Source organism: Solanum dulcamara, chromosome 4 (assembly GCF_947179165.1).
Source record: "Solanum dulcamara chromosome 4, daSolDulc1.2, whole genome shotgun sequence".
NCBI lineage: Eukaryota > Viridiplantae > Streptophyta > Magnoliopsida > Solanales > Solanaceae > Solanum > Solanum dulcamara.
The window spans coordinates 12,299,148-12,326,509 of NC_077240.1; the positions used below are offsets into that span (position 1 = coordinate 12,299,148).

Here is a 27,362-nt window from a genome sequence, read left to right on the forward strand (position 1 = left end):
TTTTTGTAAATGTAAACCTTGATCCATAAATTTATATTTTATAAGACACAAACTCATCATTATACATTTTGTAAAAAAAATAAAATAACTCATGCTTGACATGAATATATTATTTATACTATGTGAAAGAATTAAATTAAAGAATAACTAGTTACTACCGTTGTTGACTAGTGAATCTTTATAAAATTATGTGTATTTAGAAGTTTGTAATCACAAACATTTTTATTTAGAGATATGCATGCAACTTATCAATACCGATATAATGCCTTAAGATATTTTGATATTTTGTTTATGAACTATGGTTCTCTCGTTTGATAATATTGTATAAGAATTTGAGATATTTTGATACTTTTCACAATTACTATGAGGTTTTCATATTTATGAGGAAAAAAAATACAATTTAAAAAAATCTAAATTATATGTTCAAACAAAATTAGTCCAAACAAAACTTCAATATATCTTTGGAGGCTGGATCGATATATTTTAATGAACTTGACAAATAAAGAGATTAAAAGGCATGCTTGTTCATGTTAGGAGTTTTTTAATGAAATAAATATAATCGTATATCTTTAATTATCTGCAAAGTCAGCTAATTAAATTTCAATTACTTTAATTCTTAAGAAAAGAACACTAAACTTGCCTGTTCATGTTAAATTATTTTTGTATACGCAAGGCGTAACTTTGTTTAATTTCGGTCCATTAATTGTTATAAGGCATTGTTGTTGATATTAAAGATTACAAATTACAATTAAAAAAAATAAAATGAAGAAAATAAATTCACTTCTTGGCTGAGACGCAGATATCTCGCTCTTTTTAAGGAGATTCAAGTCCACTGCAGTAAATCTTTTCACCGGTCCAGTAGTTGTCCTTTTGACTTGTTCCCTCCAGGATACAATATCTTTATCACAAAATGTAACTCAACAAACTCTGGACAAGAGTTGAGTTTAAAGCTCCACAAATAAAAACACTTCCCTTCAACTTATAAGAACTCTCTGTTTTTTCTCTTTTTTATTAACAAACTTAATGCACTTAATCTTATCTTATCTTTTTATTCAAAACAAAGAAGACCTCTCTACTTATAGGAGAGGAAATCATTCAAAGATGAAAAAATAATGGAATGCGCATTTTTATGCATTAAAGAGAGAATTATAACATATGTCACTTATGCAAATTAATATCACTCAATATTGATATTAAAATGCTAAACTAACAATCCCCCACTCATTTTAATATTATATAAGATAGTTTATCAGCTGAAGGAAGACTACTATACATAATAAAGGTGTGCTCTGCATTGAACCTCCACTTAGTGAAACAATAACATTTACTCCAAAGTCGTAGTAGACTCAGACTTGAACTACGACTACTTAAGGGACATAAAATATTACTACTCATACATAGTAATCAAGGTGTTGTCACGAGATTTATAACCCAGCACATTACGGCCTTGTGCCATCTCGGTCTTATGAGTGCTTTTGAGAATAAGCTCAATTCTCATAGAAAGCGACCTACTTCCACACTCACAAAGGTGAAATCTGTCGAGAGTGCTCCTGTAAATTTAACACTCCACCCATACGGGCTACAGATTTTCATTAAGAGTTTTTTTAAACTCAACCTCCACAATTCACTATAGGAAACAATGCACTCACATCATAGGGAGAAAATAAAAAATAGGGCATTTTTTTCACAACAAGTCATCATATGATTCATTTTTTCCATTGAACCTGGTTATAGGATCTCTAGTCTCCAAGTTGGGTTTCCTCATATATGACTCATGAATTTATAGGCTTCAATCCCATCCCCCTCGATGTGCTGCAGACTTTTTCTCTTGTTAAGGCCTTAGTAAGAGGATCTGGAAGATTTTTACAAGATTTGACATAATTAACATTAATGGTACCACTTGTCAAATATGATCTTACATTACTGTGTTTCCTCCTTATAGGTCTGAATTTACCACAGTAATAACGATTTTGAACTCTATCAATTGCTGCAGCGCTATCACAATGAATTAAAATTGGAGGAATTGATTTTTCAAAATAAGGTATTTAAAATAATAAATCTCTTAACCAATTCACTTCCTTACTAACTGAAGCTAAAGCAATTAGTTCAGTCTCCATGGTAAAGTTAATAATTATAGTTTATTTTTTTGATTTTCAACAAACAACATCACCACCCAATGTAAAAATGTAACCAGTGGTAGAACAGAAATCACCTGGTAGAGTGTTCCAATCTGTATCAGAAAAGCTTTCAAGTAGATTAGGATATTTTTTATAGAACAAACCACAAGTTTTTATTTCAATTAAATATCTCATAACTCTTATTATAGCATGTCAATGTTCATTACCTGGCTTGCTTGTAAACCTGCTAAGTACTCCTACTGCATATGCAATATTAGGCCTAATGCAATCAGTCACATATCTCAAACTTCCAATTTAGCTAGCATACTCCTTTTGATTTATCACATCATTTTCACTTTGAACAGAAAACAAGTGTACACTTGAATCAAAAGGAGTTAAAACATGCTTGCAATCAAGAAAGTTATATTTTTTCAAAATTTTCTCAACATAATGTGACTGGTCAAGAAAAATTCCATCACATGTTCTAGTAATTTTTATTCCAAGAATAAAATTTACCTCACCAAGATCTTTCATATCAAAATGGCTTCTAAGAATGTTCTTAGTATCATCAATAACATTCATATTCGAGCCAAAGATCAATAAATCATCAACATATAGGCAAATAATAGCATGTGTATTATTCCAAGACTTATTATAGATGCACTTATCACACTCATTTGTTTTAAAATTATTTTCAATCATGCAGGAATCAAACTTTTAATGGCATTGCTTTGGTGCCTGTTTCAAGCCATATAGGGATTTAGTTAGTTTACCTACTTTGCTTTTTTGGCTTGCTTCAACAAAATCCTCAGATGTTCCATATAAATTTCTTCATTAAGGTCTCCATTTTAAAAAATAGTTTTTACATTCATTTGAAGAATATGCAAATCAAAAATTGTAGTCATAGCAATTAAAAGTCTAATGGATGTAATTCTAGTAACCGGAGAAAAAGTATCAAAAAATTCTAGGCCTTCTAGTTGCTTAAATTCTTTAGCAACCATTCTAGCCTTATATTTATCATATCGATAGATCCATTCGGTTTAAACTTTGTTCGTAAATGGTGGTAACCAATTATTTTACAATATGGTGGTAAATCAACTAACTTCCAAGTTTTATTAAAAATTAGTGATTCCATTTTCATCATTTACAGCATCTTTCCAAAAAATAGAATCATGTGAAGATAAAACTTCTTGTAAAGTGAAAGAGTCATCTCCAACATTAAAAACATAAAAATCAGGACCAAAATCTTTTTCTACTCTAGCTCTTTTACTTCCTCTTTACTCAAAATCATCAATTTCTTTATTTTTTAAAATGGAAGAAGAAGAACTAGGTAGTGATAAAATATTTTGTTCAATCCTTTGACCCCCAATATTTTTAGAATCAAAAGAAAATTTATTTTTATGAAAAATAGCATAACCTGATTCTATTATAATATTATAATTAAGATTAAAAAATTTATAGGTTGTACTATTTGAAGCATAACCAAGAAAAACACAAGTAGTAACTTTCTTACCAAATTTTGTAACCTTGTGATCCATTAGCCTCACAAAGGCTAGACAATCCCAAACTCTTACATATCCAAACTTGATTTGTGGCCTTTCTACAACTCAAAAGGTGTTAGTTTAGTCTTTTTATGAGGTACACAATTTAAAACATAACACGCAGTTAAAATAGCTTCACCCCAAAAATTTAAAGATGCATTTGACTCAATAAGTATGGCATTAGTCAATTCAATCAAAGTTCTATTTTTTCTTTTTGCTACACCATTAGATGAAGGAGAATAAGAAGAAGTAGTTTCATGAATTATTTTCAATGATCTAACAAAAGAATTACATTCATTTGACTCATATTCACGACCTCTATCACTTCTAATTCTTTTTATTTTCTTTCCAAACTGATTTTCAACCTCATTGAGAAAAAAATTAAAATTTTCAAAAACATCACTTTTATTTTTCATCAAGTAAACATATATAAACTTCAAAAAATCATCAATGAAAGTGATAAAATATCTATTTTCTCCATAAGTTAAAATTCCTCCAAGTTGATAAATATCAGTGTGAACTAATTCTAATAAATCAGTTTTTCTTTCAACTTAAAAATGAGGCCTTTTAGTGATTTTGACTTTACTACAAGCTTCACACTTTTTAAAATTCTTTTTAATCACCGGGATTAATCCTAAACTACTCATGATTCCACATAACGATCATTAATATGACACAAACGAGCATGCCAAAAATTAGTAGAAGAAAGCATGTAAATAGAAGTAGAAATTTTATTCATTTCAACATTCAATTTAAACATCTCATGACAAGCATACCCCTTTCCCACAAAAATACCCTTTTTCACAATTACACATTGATCAGATTCAATAATCTGTTTAAAACCTGCTTTGTTAAGAAGAAAACTAGACATCAAGTTTTTTCTCATGGAAGGAGTATAAAGTACATCTTTCAAAGTTAATATCCTTTCAGAGGTAAAACACAATTCGACATTTTCCTTTTCAAGAACTTGAGTAGATTGAGAACCACCGAGCATGATGATTTTGGGCTCTTCAAAAGAAGTATATTTTTTAAACCAATCTTTATCATAACAGACATGACAGTTTTTTCACCAGAATCAGTTCACCATCCATCAACATTCTCAACCATGTTTATGTCTGTAATCTTTGCCACAAAAGGCTCTTCGGTAATGTTTGTCTGAGGTGTAGGACCACATTTTTGGTATCTGTAAAATCGAGCAATATGCCCACTTTTGCCACAGACAAAGCATGGTCATTTATCATAAACTTGTTGATTTTGTGCTTGGCTATTTTTACCATTATTTTTCTTGAGAAGTCTACCATTATTTTTCTTGAACTTTTTCTTTTTAGGCTTCAAAGAGGTATTTTTGTTAGATTTAGGAGTAACATTTTTTGAAGTAACTAAATTTACCTTTGTTGTAATGTTGCTTTCTTCATTTTGTAAAAGTGCAGCTTGGCCCCTTGCCTCCTTTTCCATGCGGATTTTCATTATCAATGTCTCAAGAGAGGTTTTCTTTTGTTTGTGGCGCATAATTTTTTGAAACTTCTTCCATGAAGGTGGAAGTTTGTCTATTATGCCATAAACAATAAGGTTGTCTCCAAATTAGACTTCCTCGGACCTGAACTCTCCAACGATCATTATAAAATCTTGAGCTTGGTCTATCACTGATTTTTCATCCACCATTTGGAAACAAAAAAATTGGCTAGCAGCATATTTTTTCGCTCCAGCTACTTCGGTATCATATTTACTCTGCAATGCTTTCCATATTTTCTTTGCACTAGAGTAAGTTCTATCATAATAATCATAAAAATTATCAGATAGACAATTAAGAATATAATACTGACACTTGTAGGAATCATTATTGTACTTTTCCACTTTCTCTTGATGAAAAATAAGTTCATCATTATCCATGGAGAGAATGTCAACTTTATTAGGATTTTTCTGAGTTAAAACATATGAAACATTGAGAAGACTTAAGTAGAAAAGTATTTTACCCTTCCATCTCTTGAAATGATTACCATTGAATCGAAATGTCTTGTTTATATCTCCCATCTTGATATTCGCAGATTTTTCAATTGTAGCCATATTGAATCTCCTTAAAATTATTATTGATATTACAAGATTACAAATTATAATTAAAAAAATAAAATGAAAAAAATAAATTCACTTCTTGGCTGAGGCACGGACATCTCGCTCTCTTTAAGGAGATTCAAGCCCACTGCAACAAATATTTTCACCGGTCTAGCAGTAGTCCTCTTGACTTGTCCTCTCCAGAATACAACAGTCTTATCACAAAATGTAACTCAACAAACTCTGGATAAGAGTTGAGTTTAAAACTCCACAAATAAGAACATCTTCCCTTCAACTTATAAGAACTTTCTTTTCTTTTTTCTCTTTTTTAACAAACTTAATGCACTTAATCTTATCTTATCTTTTTATTCAAAACAAAGAAGATCTCTCTATTTATAAGAGAGGAAATCATTCAAAGATAAAAAAAATAATGGAATATCATCATTATCATCATTACCATTTAGTGCACCATTATGATTTAGTGCACCACTTATTAGTGATAATTAGGTTAAAAATACATAATGGATTGAATAATCTTGCACTAACTAAAGATGATAATGAAATACATTTTTATGCACTAAAGAGAGAATTATAACATATGCCACTTATGCAAATTAATATCACTCAACATTGATATTAAAATGCTAAAACTAACACGCATAAATGAGATGTAACTATCATTTATCAAAGCAAGTGGCTCGACATCTTGTGACATGATCATATGTAAAATTTTAAGACAAGAAAACATGCACTCCTTCTAAATACTAATATCACTCATTAGTGTCTAATTATATATGTATGTAGGGGTGTTCATGGTTCGGTTATTGATTAAAATCATAACCAAATTAATTTAATTGGTTTTTAAATGTCTAAAACCATAATCAAACCAAGTAAAATAATAACCACCGATTTGATTATTGTCGGTTTGGTTCGGTTATTCGGTTTATGACTAGCCAGGACAATTTAAATATTCTCTCTCTACATTTTTCAAATTTCTTATGAATCTCTTTTTTCCTCACGACCAACAAGGGCGAACGTTGCTGCATATTGAGGGAAAGACATGCTGATGGCAAATCAGGTGGACCTAACTTGCAAAGTAGTTTAGATTTAAAAGAACAAGTCAAACAGAGGTTCCAAAATACAAACAACTTTGTCAATTAAAATGAAAAAATTACATATTTAAACTAAACTAACTAGAGAATTCATAATATAATCAAAAGTTGGGCTTGGATTGTTGGACTTGGACATATGCTGCTTAGTGCTTACGGCTTATTAGAATTTAGAGTTGGGCTTGGATTGTTAGACTTGGACATATTCTTTTAAGACATGAATCTTAAAAATAAGTAGATCAAAATTAAATTAATAATTAAAAGGTATAAAATATCTTTAATTATTTATGAAAAGCTAATATTATACATATAAATAATTATAAATTTTATGTATATAATTATCGGTTTGGTTCGGTTATTTATTCGGTTATTTTTTATTATAACCATAACCAAACCAAATATTATCGGTTTTTCAAATTTAAAACCAAACCAAACCAAATGTCGTTTTTTTTATTCGGTTTGATTAAATTTTCGATTTGGTTTTAATTTTAATCAAAACTGTGAACAGCCCTATATGTATGTACTTAGATTCTCAAACATACCTTATGTTTATATTATCATAATATAACTTGTTTGTAATCTTTGTTTATATTAACATGTTGTTGGGGATTATAATAAAATATACGTTTATCGATGGATCATTTATGGATTGATTCCGTTGTTGAACAAATGTATTAGTGAGTCGATGACAAAAGTGGGTTCTAGGGACTTTTTTTAGCCCGTGCAATGATACTTTTTACTTTTCAGGTGATATAAGTAAAAAAGGTAAAAAACAAAAAAAGAAGCCAAAGGGTATAAAATGAATCAATTTTCTCAACAAATCTATTTTCTTATAATTTAAATATTAAAATTGCAAAACGTGACATGATGAATCACAATAATCAATAATTATGGATGAAAGATAAATAATTTATTAGAGTTCTCTCTTGAAATTAGATATACTTTGGCTTAATTATGGATGATAGCTATGTCAAGCTGGATGATAGCTAATCATATAATCCTCCTACACTTAATTTGACTTGCTTAAGTCATTAATTAGACTAATGGATGTGACATAACCTTATTTGATTAGTTCAAAAATATCACTTGAACACTCAAAAACCTTTAATTTGACTAAACACGCTACATAACTTGATTTGGTATGCCTAGTCAAGTATGGCATTATTATTGGCTTTAATTAGGATGAAATTGATATTTAAATGAACGGGCTAATCAAAATACCCAATCAGATGGATTGATCACCAAAACAAAGTTGTATTGTATTCTTCACTTAATTATTATAATGTAATTAGAGAAGCATATTATCAAGGAATTAATCCAACTTTATAATTGACTTGTCGTAATATATATTTGTTTGGACCACATACCTTGAATTTAAGTATGTTGCCCAAATTTGTAGAGACTCAATCCAAAAAAGATTTGAATGTCTTGCAATATCAATATTGGTACGTACTAATTAGATCAATCAACAAATATCTAAGGTTTTAGGAAACATTATTTTGGCCAAGATATATCGATGACAACAATTTGGAATAATAATATATACTAAGATTGTTATCGACAACTATACAGAAATGGTACATATATATCTAAGTGATCTCACATTTATTTGTATGGATGAGTTGCTAATTAATATGAGAGTACGTGAGTTGATCTTCTTTTACTATAAAAAAGGGGAGACAAATAAGAGCAATAGAGTTTGGAATTGTTTTATTTATTTATTTATAAGAAAGTAGGGTCCGAACATGAATATTAATAATGTAGAAAAATTGGACCTATCACATGTATGATAGAGGTTGTTAGGGCACAATGATGATAATGAAGACTTGAATTGCACATGTATTTGTTACTGATTGAATGTGGCACTAACACAGCATGGGGTGGCCAGCTTGTTTGTGTAACATATTTGAAAAGGGCAGCTAACATATATAAAATAAAAATGAAAGTGACAATACCAAGTGATATATATGAGGAATATTTAGAAGAAAAAAATATTTACTGTGTTTATCGCTGACAATTTACGAAATTTTATTTAATATTCGGAAAGGGAAAGTATAAAAAATATTCTTAAATTATGTGAAATGAATAAAAATATTCCTAGTTGATATTACTTTAATAGGTCAAAAATGTCTTTTTTCAAGTAAATATATTATCTCTTTTCTTTTTACATACATTCTTTTCCTATGATGATTTTTTTAATTAGAAAAATATTTATCCTACTACAATTCGTAAAAAAAAATTAAGAAATAAATTAAAATATTGTATATTTTATTAGAAAAAATTTATCGTTATCTACATGAAAGTTAATGAAGGGTTACTACGAGGGCACATAATAATTACTATGAGGGCATTCATTAATTTTTTAAAATGGCTTATTCTTGTCTCTTTTCTTTTAAAATCACTTTAACTAATAAATAAGTAGGAAATAATCTTTTTTTCTTCTTCTTAATCTCATTTTAACAATTAAAACAGAAGAACTCCATGTACCTTTTTAACTGATAATATAGGTTATATGTATAAGATCATAGTAACTCCCGCCATTAATTTTCCTTTAGATAACAATTAATTTTTTAATAAAATATAATTTTTTTTAAAAGGATATTTTTGACAGTAACAATATAAACATTTTTTAATTAAACTATTAAAAATAAAAATATTTTTAAATCAAACTATCAACTATGGCCATATTTGTTAATTTCACATATTTGTTCATGAACTCGTGATCATTCAAGATGGAGAGAAAAAGAAAAATAAACTCATTCTCATTCTATCACATTATTTTTCTCATACACCGTTCATTATTAAATATCTTCATTCATCATATTATTTTTTGTGGTGGCAAAGATCAAATGTAGCATTATAATATTGAAGGAAAAATGAGTCTAAAATTACTTCGCATGTACAACTTATGGCTGTGGTATACCTTTTAAAAAATAACGAGAACAATTCGATTCACTAAACTTTTGCTATATACGAATTTGAAGAAGAGTTATAGTCTATTATATACCATCTTATTTTCTATTTATGCAACTGACTATTTTCATGCAGCTCATAATCGTAACCTCTTGATATATTCTTTGAAAAAAGGAAGTATTTTTTTTCCAAGCAACGTATTATTTTTTGGCTTTTTCGAATAAAGCTTTAATTTGTATATGTGGATGCATTTTTGGCAAATATACAAGTCTATTTTGGAGAAATCTTTACCTTTGTCTAGGAGTGTATCGGTCGATTTGGTTTTAAATATTATTGGTTCGGTTTATTCATTTTCGATTTTTAAATACGCTAAACCGATAACTAAATTAATAAGATATTTGTTATCAGTTTTCGATTTATCAATTTTTGATCTTTAACGGTTCGATTTTCTGTTTAACCAATAAGATAAACTTTTAAAACAAATATACGAATCTTGAAACCGCCGGCGTAGCAACTTACAAATCCTTGCCGTTGAACCTAAAACAACAAAGTCTAAAGGGTAAATATTAAAATATTAAATACTAAATAGTATTATATAGTAATTAACTGATTATATATTTATATTAATATTTTTTTTGATATTTGTGTATGAGTAAAAAACTAAAAATCAAATTAGTAAACTATTATAGTCTTAATGGGTTATTGATTTGCCCAATAATCCAATATTATAAAATCAATACCGAATCGATAATCCAATAAATATATTTTATAAAACTATTAAATAACCGTTAACCCAACAACCCAATAATAATAAATCAATAATACTTTTTTTGATTCGATTTATCGATAGATTCGATTTTTGCACACCCCTACTTTTGATGGCCTTATTGTTTCTTATCCCCTCTTAGTACAAATTAGAGATTAATTCACAAAAAATATAACACTGTAGAAGAGTTTGCTCCGTCACATATCTTTCACCAAAGAGATAAAGAGCCAACCAAGATGTATTAAGATCTATTAATTAACGTTTAAGTAATTAATCAAGATTTAAAAATTAATAATTTAATATTATTTTCTTTGTACTTTAATTATTAGACAAAACTGAGTGATTAAGAGAAAATCGTACCATAAAAGTCGAGAAAACTACAAACGAAAATTATTTTGAAAGTAGAGCCAACCTAACATGGAATTGCATTGGATGCCTCATAAGACAAAACTTGGACTATAGTCCAAAGTTTAAATGCATTCCGTGAGTCCAATTTATTTTTTACTTTTTTAAAAAATAATTATTTGTCATTTTGAAAAAGTAATAATGAATTTATTAGTTTTTTCTTCTAGTTTTACTTTTAATTATAATAATATTCTAGAAACGAAATAAAAAGATTGAGGCTAAATAATAGCAATAAACTAATTTTGTCCATAAATGTTTACATGTACTTTAATTTATATGACACGCTTTATTTTTTAGTCAATCTAAAATAAAAATATTTTTTTATTTGACAAATATTTAATGACACTATTAATATTTTTACCTATGTTGGATCTCACTTATTTGCCAAAAAAAAATATCCACAAAGTTGTACTCTTTTATTCAAAAATTTATTTATTTTAAGAATAGTTTTGAAAACACTCGAAAGTCTTCTAATATTTTTTAATGTTATGTTCAGACAAACTATGTCACATAAATTAAAATAAAAAAAATATTAAATTTAATATTTGAACATTAGGTAAAATATTGAATTATTTGTTCGAATGTTATATTTTTTTTAAAAGGCGAAATTCATGTTCAAACACAATAAATATCCTTGTTTAATTTATTTTTTTCACATGTAAATTCAGTGATTGGTATTAGTTTAATATGTAGATATATGCACTAGGCCTAGGCTATTTTGCCCACAAGTTCCTAGGATGATTAGTTATATTAATTGGAAATTTTAAACGAGACAAGTTTCTCATTTGAATATTTTTTTTAAAATAAAAAATAAAATTCCACATGACTACGGCTTATTTTGTGATGATAGATGATTATTTATTATTAGTCAAGCTATAGTTTGACATTAATAACTAAAGAGACATTCAATTTTTACAATCACAAAAATATTGTCCACGTCATATTGAGGAATAATAAGCAATTGCTTTATTAAGGAGATAAATAGAATATTCGTTCCTATAATATATACCTGAGTAATTATGAGTTTAAAATAATTTTATTTCTTAATAAGTACAAAGAAGGATCTAAAATGTTCTTTAACTATTCGAATTGGTACAAGAGTATCCTCCATCTACCTTTCGACCCCAAATATTTCTGATATCAACCTTTTGGCTCAAAAATAACCTCGATGTTAACCCTTTGGCTCATATTTACCCTCATTTTTAACAGCTTCCCTAACGTAAAATTATTAAATATTTATTTACTGTGTTGCCTAATCTGATTGGTCCAAATTTAAACCTTTCTCAAATAAATAACACAAATCATATATAATTCATATTTTGTATCTAATACACTTGAAAATAGTATTCAAAAAATTATTTATTTCATGATAATTTTCTATTGACCTATTTTAAATCAATACCTAATTTACTATAACCCAAGTCATAACTGGAGATCCATCTAATATTCGCGTTTAAATGTCCATCTAATTTTAAAAAATATTATTTTTTATTAACACAAAATTTTCTATTAATTATCCAATTGTCTTGTCCATTCCCTATTTTTTTTTAAAATCTCTATTCTTAATTAGGATCGAGAGTCTCAAACTTGAAATGAACCTACATGCTCATATTCTTTTAATTTATATTATTATCATGGTGGGGTAGGGGTTGGGATAGGAGAAAAGATTATTTTTTATTCATTTATTTTGAATTTTGGGTACACACAAAAGAAAAGATGCTATTAAATTATCTTCTATTGAACTAATTATTTCTATATGAATGTCCTCATTATTTTTCCTCTTTTTTTCTCCCTTATTAAGTTTAAAAAATTAAAATTTAAAACGATGGACAAGATCCAAAAAGAAGTTTAAGAGAGAGGCAACCCAGAGGAGGGAAAGGTGATTTTACCATGGAATTCAAAATCATGTCAATCTTACTAGAGCTTATATATTATGTGATTTAAAATTATTTTAACTGATTAGGACCTAAAATACCCTTAACCTATGGGATTTGGTATAATATTGCCCTCCGGTCCCATCTACCTAATGAGTGTGGACCGTTAGAAATAAAGATATTTTTGAGCCAAAAGGTTAATGCCGGGGGTATTTGAAAGCCGAAAGATGGACTAAGGATAGTTTTATACCAATTCAAAAAGTTGAGAGGCATTTTAGATCCTTCTCCGTAGTAAGTATAATAACATTGGATCCAATTGACTAGTAACAACTAGAAGGATCAGATGTAAAATCACACAACAAAGCAGGTATACAAACACGAAATGAATAGATTGTTAACTAATAATACTCCATTCCTCTCAAATTAAGTCTCATCTTAGCAGATATCACTTTCATCAAAAAATCAATAAATACAATGTATAAATTATTAGTAATTTAGCTCTATTTAATAAATGTTTCTTGAAAATTGAACATCAATAAAAAGATGGAGTATAACCGTATAATTGTAAAAACATACTAATTTATCTTGAATTTCTAAAATAACACTTTTTTCTGCTAAGATAATATTTATTTTGAAACAGATAGTGTATATGTCAAGCATTACGTACGGTAATAAATAACTTCTCTAGCACTCGATCTATGCTTATCATAACAAATGAGTAAACTATAACTTTACTGAATCTTATTTAAGATCTGATTACAAGTAACTGAGTAAGATTTCCTTTATATTCTTTTTCCAGTTAGAAATTGGGTACTTAAATTTGAAGGATTACAATTTAATCAACATGTGTCGCATTACTATGGATTCATTGAGAATGGTTTTGATTTTGTTCTATCAAGAATTGTGGTGAGATAAATATAATTTCTTCGTTTTTAAAAAAGGTCGTAAATTTGAGCATTTTGAACAAAACAAATCCAAGTATGGATCCCCTTTAATAAACCTTAGGAGACACATTTAAATTAATTGAAACTCAAGACACTGAACGAAAAACAATTTTGATATAGTTCATATAACCAATTAGAAGAATAATAGAAGTTGCTTTGGTGAAGTTCGCTAATTTTTCTTTTTATCATAATTTTTTTGCAGGTGAAGTAGGTAGTTTTTTTTTAGTTTTTTTTTGGCTTTACGTTGAAGCTTGCATTGCATCCATGTGACAATGAAAGGGACAAATTAAGACAAAATCATGTGGTGCTAAACCTAGATTATATATTAATCCAAAAATATGTCTTCTCAATAAGATAATGGTAGGTAATTAATTTTTCAAATTTGTTTCTTCTCTTCTCTTTTTTTTTTTTTTTTTTTTAGCTACTTTTCGTTTTGACTATATGACAATTTATTTGGTTGAGCTCCGTACATAAAAAGAATCTACGACAAGCATGAAGTCATTGTGAAAGTGATGCCAAATCTAAGTGTATTTTTTTTTCCAATTATTTTAAATTCACATTGAAAAGCCTCACTTTAAAAGACTTTCGTTCTTAAAATTCGAAACTTCTAAGTAAGAATGAAACTATATTTACAAGCCCACCTCAAATTTTGGTTATGGTGCATTTGGTTGCTTCAAGTTGCAAGTAAACAACTTCATATGTTTCAAAAGTTAGTAAATGTATACAACACGTCAATTATATATTCTACCAATTCATTGTTTTTGTTCAAACGTGTTGAATCACATAGCCTATATTTGACAAAATTGAACGGGTTTCTGTCAAACGATGCATGCTTACATCTCTATCATTAGAGCAAGACATAATTATTGTCATTTTGTTTGTTTTATTCAAAACAGGAAAACTTTTTCGAATCAATGTTATAGTGAAACTTTGATGGTAAAGGCCCTTCACCTCCAATTTTAAGATTGTGCGTAGAAATTTTAGGGAAGAGTTAGTAATAATAATAATAATAATAACAACAACAATAACAATAACAACAACAACAACAACAACAACAATAACAATAATAATAACAACAACGACAATAACAACAATAATAATAATAATAACAACAACAACAACAACAACAACAACAACAACAACAAAATAATAATAATAATAATAATAATAATAATACAATTACCTAAAATTATATATGTTTATTCTGTTTTACTCCCAATATCTCTGACGGCTATTTTAAAAAATTTAAATCTTTTTAATGTCTCAAACGACCTATTACTACACATATATATCTCAATATGGAGGGAAATTTTTGTAGCTCAGTTGATTGGCTACGTGAACTTTCACCCTGTTGGTCAGACTCCTTTCCCTTACCCTACCCTTTTTTGGAAAAATTACGCGAATAAACAAACATATACTAGTTAATTAATTAACATAGCTATAGTTTAGCAAATTTACAATTTGCCACTAACTTTTAGTGTTAATTACGGTTCGAGTTTGTATAAGTCGCGGAGTTTGTATAATTTAAAATTTGTATAATAGAATTTGTATAACTTTTGTATAATATAATTTGTATAACTATTTAAAGTTCAGGTGTTTTGTGTTTGTATATTTTTGTTATTTCGAGTTTATACAAAACTAGCTCAATTATACAAACTCCGCGACTTATACAAACAAAACAACTTAAACTATAACTACAACCCGTAAACATACAAACTATAGCTAAGAACCCTAATTAATTTTATTATAATGGCTATTTACGAAATTTCCCCTTTGTTTACTAAAAATAATAATAATCTCTATATGGGCCTGGGCTGACAAAGGTTACTGTTATGAAGACTCATATAAATCTTGGGAAACTTACATAAATATACAATATTAAAAAAATATTTATCATTTATAGCAATAAAAAAATAATTTCACTGAACATTTATAATACATTTATCATATATTTTAATAGACTTATAATACATTATGTTAGTTTCTTACTACACAAACATAATATATATTTTAAAACACTTATAATACATTTATATTGTATGCATAATTCACTTTTAATACAAGTGTACATTTATCATAATATTGCTATATATTGCTATAAATGGTAATAAATAAAAAATATTGCTAAAATCAGTAATTAATTTTTAAAAAGCACTCAATCAAGTAATTTTTCCATAAATCTTCCTCTTCTCCCTTCCTGCATTGGACTTTAGAATTTGCTAGCCCTAATAATTTCAGTTTTGGGGGCCCATGCAGTCCAGAAAATGAATACGGTCCATATAAAACTATTTTCTTCTTACAATTTGATCGAAAAAATTCCCTTTTTATTTACTACATTTCATTCTTCAATTCTAGGGTTATGGGCAAACAACACAAATTTCACTCGTTTAGGGTCTAAATACGTCTCTTTTCGTGAGTTTTAAAAATTACAATTGATGCCAAATTTTGATCCCCAGATACACGCATCTAGCGCATCCAAATACATGTATCTCTGATATAAGGGGTCAAAATTCGGTGTAATTTGTTTAAGATAGACTATATTCAATTGAATTCACATGTATCTGACTCTCTGGCTCGCTTCACTCCCTATGTATTTGTATTTCAGAATGCATCTAGTATTCCAGATACTTGTATCTAGTGTAATTCTCATGTATCTGGGTCTCTTGCTAGTCTCACTCTATGTATTTATATTTCAGAGTGTACTTCGTAGCAAAATACATGTATCTAGGTGAATCAAACTTGAAATCTGCAAGAAATTATTAATTAGTGAGACAATATGTATTATTTCAAGTTATAGGGAGTTAATAAATATGACAGAATTATTTGTGTAATTAGGTAGTTTTTCCTTAATTCTGTCTCAAACGATTCATGAAAAAAACAGGACACGAGACATGACATAACACAACTACATAAGACAACTTTAAATAGGACGGTACGAAGATTGAGAATTATGGTAGAAGGTTACTACATATATAATCAAGTATTGTCATACTTTATATTGAAAAGAAAAGGGACTAGCCTTAGCAGTATTATTTTGTAATTGCGTAGTTTTTTTTTTATTTTTCAATTTGTATTACTATATGTTGTTTCATTTACTTTTTCCATTGTTATTTTGCCGTCATATTTTTTTTCTTGCAAGCCTATTCAAAAACTTTTGTTTTGAGCTAAGGGTTTGTCAGCCGAAATAACCTTTCGTAAAATATGCATACATCCTGCTCCTTAAGTCCACCAGTGACATTATACTGTATTTGTTATCACTGTTGAGAAGAATTGTTAAGAGATTGTACTTTCATGATAAGGGGGAAGAATATTAGAATAGTTCAATTTATTTATTTATTTTTAAAAAAACATTTCCTTAATTTTTCAAAGGTTAATTTTGAGGGTAATGATAATGTCTGTCATGAAGGTTACATAATGGAACGATTTTTCCAGCAGTGTCCTTTAATTACTCTTCATCACACTGAGATGTTGGAGAATGTTCTTAATTTCACCAATTCCTATGCTCTCCAAAATTATAATCCTAGACAAGGAAAAAAAAATGGACGAAGATTAACTTCTTCTTTTTTTCCAAAATATTACTTTGAAAAGAAAGGTCACATTTTTAATTTTAATTTTAATTTTTTAAAGAAAGGTTACATTTGATTTGAGATAAACAAACAACTCTCTGGCTGTTGCATGAGTGCAAGGGAAATCTTTTCTTTCATACAATATTTTATTTGAGACTCTAGCTAGTTTAGACTAAATTATGTTAATAGGATAAGTTTTTCCTGTTGAATCAACAAAAGTGTTCAATACTTTATGAGAATAAAAAAGGAGGACAGACTGTGATTGTCAATTACTTCAAATATTAATAGGTGTGTCCTACCATCAAGTTAGACTAGAGACTTTAAAACCCAATTTAGTTTCTGGACTTGAGCAAATCAAACAAGAATATGGACGCCAGCCTATTATTTTGAAATCAGATGAATAATTTACAGCTAAAAAGTTGATTGGCATACTTTGACTTCTAAGTTAAAAGGCTTGTATAACATTTGAAGTCGCAAGGCAACAATATGGATGCTTTTATTTTAACCTTAGTATAATTTTGCAGCGAAAGTATTGAACACTTTTGTTGAATTCGTTAATCCACCCCATACCTTTTGAGAATAAGATAAAATAAAGAAAATAGAGGCATTGAACTCTCCCCTATATATCCATGTCCAAATTGAAGCATCCCAACAAGAGTAGTTGGATCTCTTCTTTCCCAAGGCTCCACCTCCCTTTTTTATAATTCACTTTTGAATTGCCAAAGAAAAAAAATGTCTAGGGGTGTGCTTTGATTTGTAAGAGGGAAAATGACTCCCGTGAAAAATTCAGTCATTTTCCACGAAAATCATTTCCATCAACTTATGTGCGGAAGTCATTTTCTTTATAACGATCTTAACTTTTCTAAATATTTTAACTTGCTTCGACAAACACTTGGACATTATTATTAATCTCGATAACTCAAAATTTTCATATGAACGCTCTCCAATTTGCTTATATTACTATTAGTCTTTAGTGTATACTACATATTCTTTGAAAAATATTTTCTCACCAATCAAATGTCAAAAACATTTTGTATGGAAAATGACTTCCGTCATATCAAACATACAAGAAGATATAAAATGAAAAGGCAGTAGTCATTATACAAAGGTATACAGTCGTAAGTTGGGTTTGGAAAGGATAAAATGTAACCAACCTTACCCACCTTTATGGGGTGGAGAATTTGTTTTTGATGGGCCAAATGTGAACGAGCTTACGTAATATGAAGAAATTGGAAATAATAAGAAGTGGATAAAGTTAGTAAAAACCAAGTCTGTTACCTGCTATGGTGACTTTGAAGCAAAAAGAAAGTCTTGAAGTTTGCTAATGCCTCCCAGCTCATATACATATAAATAGTCATCATGAATAAGAGAACAAATCATACATACCTTTCTATCTCTTTCAATGGCGTCAATCAAGATCTAACATGAAACCCCACCTCATATATACAAAATATTATGGCTAACTTTTTCACTAGTAACTTCATTAAAGCAAAATCCTCCAATTCTTGATTCCAACATTTAGAAGTGTACATTGTGTTAGGATGAAGAATATGATACCTGCTTGTTTTAATATTCCTCATAATTCTGAGGATTTAAAAACAAATACTTCTTCTCCTCCTCCTTCACAAGTGCCTCAAAATCTTGTTACATGTATTTACCAAGCTCAAATTTGTGGCTCACCTGTTTATCTTACACTCACTTGGTCCAAGAACCTGTTTTCACATTCTTTGTTAGTTCATGCACCTGAACTTTTCACCATCACCATTCCCCTCCACCAATCATCTTTCGCCATATTCAAGGCCCGGCCTGGATCCAAATCCGTCCACCCGGTCCAATTACACGATCGTAAGAAGATGAAGATTCATTGGGACTTTACACTTGCCAAGTTCAATCAAAACTCAGCAGAGCCTGAGGGGTGTTTTTACATTGCAATTACCTGCAATGCAAGACTGGAGTTTTTCCTTGGTGATATGTTGACGGAATTGACGGGCCGGGCCAGGCTTGTATCGGGATGTTGCTCCGGAGACCTGACTTTGTTGTCAAGGAGAGAACACGTGTTTGGACGGAGGAGTTATACTACACGGGCTCGGATTATGGGGGTCAAACATGAATTTGTGATAGAATGTGAGGGTGGAGTGTTGAAAGTGAAAGTGGATGGGAAAACAAATCTTGTAGTGAAAAGACTTGGGTGGAAATTTAGGGGCAACGAAAGAATTTTAGTTGGTCAAGTGGAGGTAACCTTTTTTTGGGATGTCTTCAATTGGGTAAATAAAAAATGTGACAATCATAAATTTGGGCATGGACATGGACATGAACATGGTGTTTTTGTGTTCCAAGTAGGTGATGGTGGTGTTTGGCCTGAAATGGGTGGTGCCGAGAAGAAATTGATGAGGAAAAGTTTGTCGGCAACAGCTGGGTCGATGTCGACACCACTGTCGGTCTCTTTGTCGCCGTCGCCGTCGTGCTCTAGTGTGTTGCAATGGGCAGAGGAGAACAGTGAATGTGGGAGGAGTTCATGGTCATCTATAAGGTCAATTGGAAGTAGTGAGGGATTTTCTTTGTTATTGTATGCATGGAGGAAGGATTGAAGATTTGAAGATTGATTTGATTTTTTTTTTTGTGATTATTAAATTATAATAACAGAAACCTGTAATTTTGTTAGTTCCTGATTATGTGAAATATATTCACCTAGTAACCCCTGGGAAAAAGTTATTATTTTTCCCTTTTTTTGCTACTGCAATTGAATTGGTTCTTACCAAGTCACTAAGAACAGTTTCTATGGAACTACCCCTGACAAATTGAAGAACAATGACTATGGAATAGCAGCCAATGTTGGAGAAGAAACGAGGCGATAACTAGATCCATAGAGTGCTAGTGGATAAAGACAGAACTTAAGTATTTATACGTTCCATGTGAAATGTGTAGATTTTTGGAGCAATCCAAGCTTATCTTCAGGATCAAATTCACACAAATGAAGAATAATAGGAAGAGTTTATCACAGCAACAATGGCATTGTTACACAAAGGGAAATATGGATGGAGGACTGATGAACTCTCACATCATGTAGGTGGAAAGCTATTGCAATTGCCTTTGAAGGGTCATCAAGATCTCGATTTGGAGGCAAGAATGATGTACAAGATAAACTGACATAATAAATGATACAGTGAAATGAGTAGTTACGATAATGGATACCTATATAACAGTGTTTCCAACTCAAGCTGTGAGTAAACTGTAAGAGGTGGTTCTGAGATCAGAGTATACATTCTGGATTGAAGCTCAAATAGAAACATCTGATTTTTCATGAGTCTTCTAGAAAGAACATCAGCTAAGGAATGTTCCTCTGTAGAATTTTCACTCAACAGATCTCCTCAAACCAGGCGTAAAAATCTGGCCAACGGCTTCAAGAACAGAAATGTTCCAGCTCTCAACATGCTTAACAATCTGTTTAGAAATGGGGATTATCAATGAGGGAAGAACATTGCCCAGTAACAAATTACACCTGATGCTCTAGTTTTAAAATTGTAGAGATAAAATCTTTTCTACTTACTTTGAGTTGTTCATCTAGATCATAGACCGTTTTTCCATCAACAGAGATGAGAGGCTGCCACGGAAGTTTGAGGGATGTTCTACAAGTCAGATGAAAAATCAGCATGTGAATAGTCATAAGAATCCTAAGACAACTCTGGTATTTGTTTACATCCAAAAATATTTCACTTGTCAGGATCAACCATGCATTGACAGAAACAGACGTAAAATGCTTTGAACGAGAGAGCAGTTAATAACACCGTGTAAACAAATATTCTCCTTTAAACTAACAAAATTTTGAGAATAAAACCAAGTACCTCAGTTTCCAGTATGCCACTATGACCGCTGCATTAGAATCATTACCCTGTACATCAGGCAGATAAGCATTAAGCAAAACGTTCCTGATTTGAAAGGAAGATTTGAATATTGTAAATTTACTAAATAAACAACATATCACTGTAATTATCAAAAATGTTTGGACACATTTGAGTGACTATGTTACAACTTACAAGTATTACCGAAAAGTGACTTCATAATCATTTAAGAATGTATGTACGCTTGGACACCAATAAATGACTCAAGATGGAGAAAAATGCCATAAATTACGTATTATGATGCCCTTGTAGTATTTTTCTCGTGGAATTGGAATCATCATCCAGGACGGTCCGTATTCTCCTACTTTTGGAGTGGATAACAGAACTGAGATGATGTAAAAGATATCTTTGGAAGTTTAACATTCAATATAAGTAGTATAATACCAACCCAAAAATGAATGACTCAAGGCTAAATCTACCAACAATGCAGTTTGTTTCAATGAGCCTTCACATTCTTAACCATGAAACCATGCTACCACAGTTCGTTCGTAGGTCCAACATTGTAGACCTTGTTAACAACTAAACTAGGAAAGCTCCCATTTCATATGGAAAAGTCAAAACACTACATATAAAAATATAAGAAGATTCAACTGGTGCTGACGCACTTCATATCTATGGAAGGGGCAAGAACTAATGAAAAGAACCAAATGTTTGATAACACTTCCCACTAAACATTCAGCGAATGTTAAGTCTTCTTTTGGATTTGTTTTGTGTTATCTTTTTATTCTTTAATACTATTTATGAACTTGCAGTACATACCTTCTCAATCTTTTCTAATTTGATTGATGGACTATCAAAAAACGGTACCAGCAATTGCAAGTTGCGGGAATACAAGTCCCTTCCTGGATGACACAATCATAAGATAAGGTGAAATATCTTTTGTTTGTTGTTAAACTAAGTTAATTTCTAGCTTTGAAAGATTGATAGTTCTCATTGTTTATTCATCTAATCGAGCATACTACTACAAAGCTAGTCCAGAAACTGAGATAGATGCTTAGAGTACTGACTCTAGCTACAGGATAAAAGAGGCAAAATACAAACAATATTGCAAAGAAAACATATCACATAAGAATAAATTCAGTGATAGAGGCAGACAGATATTCATGAAAACCAGAAAAAAAAAACATTATTTATACGTAATGTCATATTAATAGCCACATCTTATGCTACCTCAAATGCAGCGATCAGTATGTATTATCTAGTTCTTTCAAACATGAATTGAAAATCAAACTTACTCGTGAAAAGAACGGGGTTATTAAAGGTTATCTATTATACTATGTGAAGGAATATGAACATCCAACCCAGAACTGTAAGGCAATAAATTGAGAGGCCAAATACTTTTTTACAAAAATTCTTCAAGACTGAGTGCGGTGCGGGACATACTTCACTTATATAACTAAATGTGGAATTTTTTATACAAATAAGCAAGTAAATTTCCTCATTGTGCCACAACTGTGATGCTAATATCAAATAGTGTGTCATCTGATATTGAAATTAGTTCCTCTTACCTCGGAATTTTATAGTTGGATCTTCAAAGACACAATCTTCTGCATAAATTCCACTGGTGAAGAGGCCTAAATTGAATGAGAGCTCTAAATTAACCAAAGACCAGTTAATCTTTATTCACAATCAGAAAAAAGAAAACTTTGTCATCCAAGTAATGAAAGATTTCACATAATAAAGCAAAGAAAAAATTGTGGATCGCCACCTCATACTGTGGAGTATTAGCTAATGAAATTATAAATCAGTTTGACAACTCAAAAAACAAAAATAATAATCTTGCGAAACGTTTTACATGGAAGAATTTAATCAAACAAACTCTATTTTAAGTTTTTTCAGTCTTCACTCAAGTCCATGTTTATGTTTCGACTTCCAACTTAGCTTCAGAATTGCAGATATTTAGGAAGCATATACTCCCTCCATGTTTATGTTTCTACTTCCATGTTAGCTTCAGAATTGCAGATATTTAGGAAGCATATACTCCCTCCATTTCAACTTATTTGTCTTCCTTTTCTTTTCAGTCCATTTAAAAAAGAATATTTTTTTCACTTAATTCTAACTTCCCACCTCCCACGTGACATGTTTAAAATCATAAAGGTTTCTATATATTTTACATATCTTTACTTTATGACCACAAGATTCAAAAATCTTGTTTATTTTCTTAAATTTCGTGTCAAGTCAAAATCAGACAAACAAATTGAAATAGAGAGTATTAATTATTAAGAGATAAACAAGAATACCAGTAACAAAATAAGCTTTCTCAAAATCAGACTTGATAATCTTTAGGACATCTTCTACATTAGAGACCAAAGGGTCTTCATCCCCTTCATCATCAGATATCCCCAATCTAGCAAACAATATTATAATATTAAGGAAATCTAAAAAAATGAAATCTTGAAAATAGTAATGCCCCCAATTTAAAGAAAAAAAATGAAACCTGTTTCTTGATGGTGAAGAGAGGAGCCTGAGTAGTTCAGTGACACCAGTGACAGCAATTTTCAAGAACTTGGGAGTTTGGGTTTTCACCTTCTGATTATTGGGTGCAGGGGAGCAGCAGTAGACAACACCTTGCACTTTCTGATAAGAAAAAAAAAACAAGAATTGAAATGGGGAAAGCAGAGATGTTCTTTTTCAAGAAATGGCGATTTCACATTTTTGATTAACAATTTTACCTTGTTCATGAGGGCCTGTGAAAGCCTACTATAGCAACACGTACCCGCCATTTTCCTTACCCGTCACTTTGCCTAATGTTGGGTTTGATACACCACGTTGGACCACCTCAGCGCCTACCCCTCCAACCCACATCCCCCCAATCCTTTTTTGTTTAAATGACGATTGTGTCGGAATAAGTTTTCGCACACTTAAATTAATTTTACGAAATATTTGACACCTCTCATCAATTTATGATCAAAGAAAGAAAAGTTTGTTGCTCTTTTTCACATGACTCATTTCCTTAGGCCTATAATTCCTTCTAAGAAAATAAAACAATACTACTAAACACCTAACTTAGGTGGTGTGACTTATTAAGTGTTTGATTTGTGGGATAAAAAATTATAGCAATACATACCCGCCATTTTTCTTACCTATCACTTTACCTAATTTCTGATTAGATACACCACGTTGGAGCTCCCTCAATCCCTACGCCCTACCCCCTCCATCCATATCCCCGCCCTAATCTTTTTTTTTTTTAAGGCGAAATGATTTGATAATCCTTGTACTTATATGAGTTTGTATTTTAAATCATTTACTAATTAAATTTTTAAACTCAATTAAAATGAGACTTTTAAAGTCCTTCAACTATGTATATAGCTCACTCTCCCTTACATAAATGACATATCATATCTACGTCATGTATATCAATTACATGTCATATCTATTTTTTAATTATTAACCAAAAATATTAAATAAAAGACAAAAATAATAAGTTTTCTATTTTTAAAAAAATAATATAAAATAGTTATTTCTCTCTCCTTTACTCTGTCTCTCTCAATCCACAACTACAATCAAAGGGATTGATTTCATTTAGGTTTTGCTATACTTCCTCTTCCTCAGTTGTTCTTCATTTAACATCTTTATCTCTACCAAATAAGCTAATAGGTGACAAGAAGAAGGTTGGGTTTCATCAAAACTCCTTATTGATAATCAATGGCTTCTTCCATAAGGATTTCATCGAAAAACTCAATTTGTGATTCCTCTCCATTCTCTTTCACTTCTCATCTCCTCAGATTTTCCATTTCTGATGCTAGACTACATAAACCCCACTTTCCAAATACTGAAAATCCCCTTTCTTCAATTCACTGAGGTATTCGTGAATTATGAGAAAGAATAGATACAATTAAGAATACTAAAAAATTTACAGGACTTTTGGCTCACTTGTACTACAACAATAAGGTTTGTTTGTTTAGCTTTGTTTATGCAATTCTCTAGAGAAAAGAAACAGCCATTGAAGGCGAAGATGTAGCGGAAGAAACGGGAGGGTTGAGAACTTTTTTTTGTCTTTTTCTTTTTTCTTTTTATTATTTAATTTTTTTCTAAAAGCAATTCATAGCTTCCACCCGTTTTTGTAAGTGTGATACAACACGTCATAGCTGAGTCAGCGAAACAAATGTTACATAAGCTCAGTCAATTGTTAGAGTGGTTTAAAAGTTTTATTTTAATTGAGTTCAAGGGTTCAATTGGCAAATAGTTAAGTAGAAGGGTCCAGAATACAAACTCATACAAGTACAAGGGTCCATCAAACCATTTCGCCTTGTTTAAATGACGATAGTGTTCGAATCAATTTTCGCGCACCTTAACTAATTTTATGGAATATCTGATACCTCCCACCTATCTATGGTCAAAGAAAAATAAGTTCTCGCTCTTTTTCACATACATTGACCCATTTCCTTAAGGCAATAACTCCTTCTAGGAGCATAAAACAGTACTACTAAACACCTAACTTAGGTGGTGTGACTTAATAGGTATTTGGTTTGTGGATAAGAATTATAGCAACACATGCTCGTTATTTTCCTTACATGTCACTTTGCCTAATTTTTGATTATGTACACCACGTTGGAGCACCCTCAACCCCTACCCCCTACCCCCTCCACCCACATTCCCGCCCTAACCCTTTTTTAAATGATGATAGTGTCTGAATCAGTTTTTGCGTACCTTAATCAATTTTATGAAATATCTGGCACCTCCCATCAATCTATAATCAAAGAAAAATAAGTTTGTCGCTCTTTTTCACATACACTGACCCATTTCCTTAGGCCTATAACTCCTTCTAGGAAAATAAAACAATACTACTAAATACCTAACTTAGGTGGTGTGACTTATTAGGTGTTTAGTTTATGGGATAAGAGTTATAGCAACACATACCCGCCATTTTTCTGACATGTCACTTTGCCTAATTTATGATTTGATACACCACATTGAAGCACCCTCAGCCCCTACCCCCTACCCTCTCTACCCACTTACCCCACAATTATTTTTTAAAAATGACGATACTGTCCGAATCAGTTTTCGCACACCTTAACTAATTTTACAAAATATCTAGAACCTCCCACCAATCTATGATATAAGAAAAATAAGTTCGTCCCTCTTTTTCACATACACCGACCCATTTTCTTAGGCCTATAACTCCTTCTAGGAAAATAAAACAATACTACTTAACACCTAACTTAGGTGGTGTGACTTATTAAGTGTTTGATTTGCGAGATAAGAATTATAGCAACACATACCCGCCATTTTTCTTACCTGTCACTTTGCATAATTTCTGATTTGATACACCACATTGGAGCACCCTCAGCCCCTACCCCCTCCACCTACATCCCCCCCTCCCTCCTTCATTTTTCTGGGAAATTTTTCAAAACTACAACATTTTAACATTTAATAGGACCCCTTAGCTACACTTTCAATATTTATTGAAAATAAATGTATTTTAGTTTGCCATGGAGCTAATTTATGTAATTTTTTTTGATTTAACTTATTAGAATACAATAAAAATTAACGAATTAGAGAAAATCACAAGAGAGAATCTCTCAAATTAGGTAAATAGTGTTGAAAATATATAATTAGTTACGTACATATTAGGCGTCAAAAAATAGGGACAATTAACAATTACAAATTTTAATTCTCTCGTCTTCCTCATGCCCCATTACCGACTTTGAATTTTCCATCGTGGTTAGAATTAGTTTCAAATTCCAATTTATTTCTATCACCAAAAAATTGATAGTTTTATGTGGAACTCAAGGTGTTTTGGATATAACAATTCAAAGTTTTATTCTGAATATATTTTGATTTTTGATATAGGAAATGAAATTTTATGCTTATCTATTTCGAATTTGTTTTCTTATTTGTTTGTATGCTTTTTTAATACAAAGTTGTATGTTTATCTGTTTCGAATACACATTTGCACCTAAAAATGCATTTTAGAGAATAGATACAATCGTAAATTCAATCAAATACAGTTTTATTATTTATTTGGGATACATACAAGGAAAAATTAAGTTGCGAATATAATTTTTACTTTGTAATATATTTGGGATTCAAGCCGTGAATGGTTGAATGTTTGTATTTTTTGTATGTTATATATTTGAAATACAAATTATTTTGAATATAATTAGTTGTTGTTCTATAAATTCGTCATTGATTATAATATATTTCTAAAATACAAAATAAATAATGAACAAATTTTT

The 27,362-nt window shown here is 30.3% G+C and overlaps 2 protein-coding genes across 3 annotated transcripts; one reads left to right on the top strand and one right to left on the bottom strand.

Annotated features, from left to right (window-relative positions):
• Positions 1–18,834: 18,834 nt before the first annotated feature.
• Positions 18,835–19,872, top strand: LOC129884008 (uncharacterized). The gene has a single exon (XM_055958393.1). It carries the CDS (start codon positions 18,835–18,837, stop codon positions 19,870–19,872), a length of 1,038 nt encoding a protein of 345 aa, XP_055814368.1.
• Positions 19,873–20,256: 384 nt separating this feature from the next.
• On the bottom strand, positions 20,257–24,118 carry LOC129886297 (uncharacterized). 2 transcript variants are annotated; one of them, XM_055960933.1, is made up of 8 exons: positions 23,856–24,118; positions 23,621–23,760; positions 23,424–23,530; positions 22,692–22,775; positions 21,943–22,025; positions 21,127–21,173; positions 20,832–20,910; positions 20,257–20,725 (listed from the first exon to the last, which is right to left on the bottom strand). In XM_055960933.1, exons 1-8 carry the CDS (start codon positions 23,904–23,906, stop codon positions 20,636–20,638), a joined length of 681 nt encoding a protein of 226 aa, XP_055816908.1. In that variant the 5' UTR covers positions 23,907–24,118; the 3' UTR covers positions 20,257–20,635. The 2 variants fall into 2 exon arrangements, with proteins under 2 accessions (XP_055816908.1, XP_055816909.1); XM_055960934.1 differs by having other exon boundaries at positions 22,692–22,757; positions 23,856–24,098.
• Positions 24,119–27,362: the final 3,244 nt, after the last annotated feature.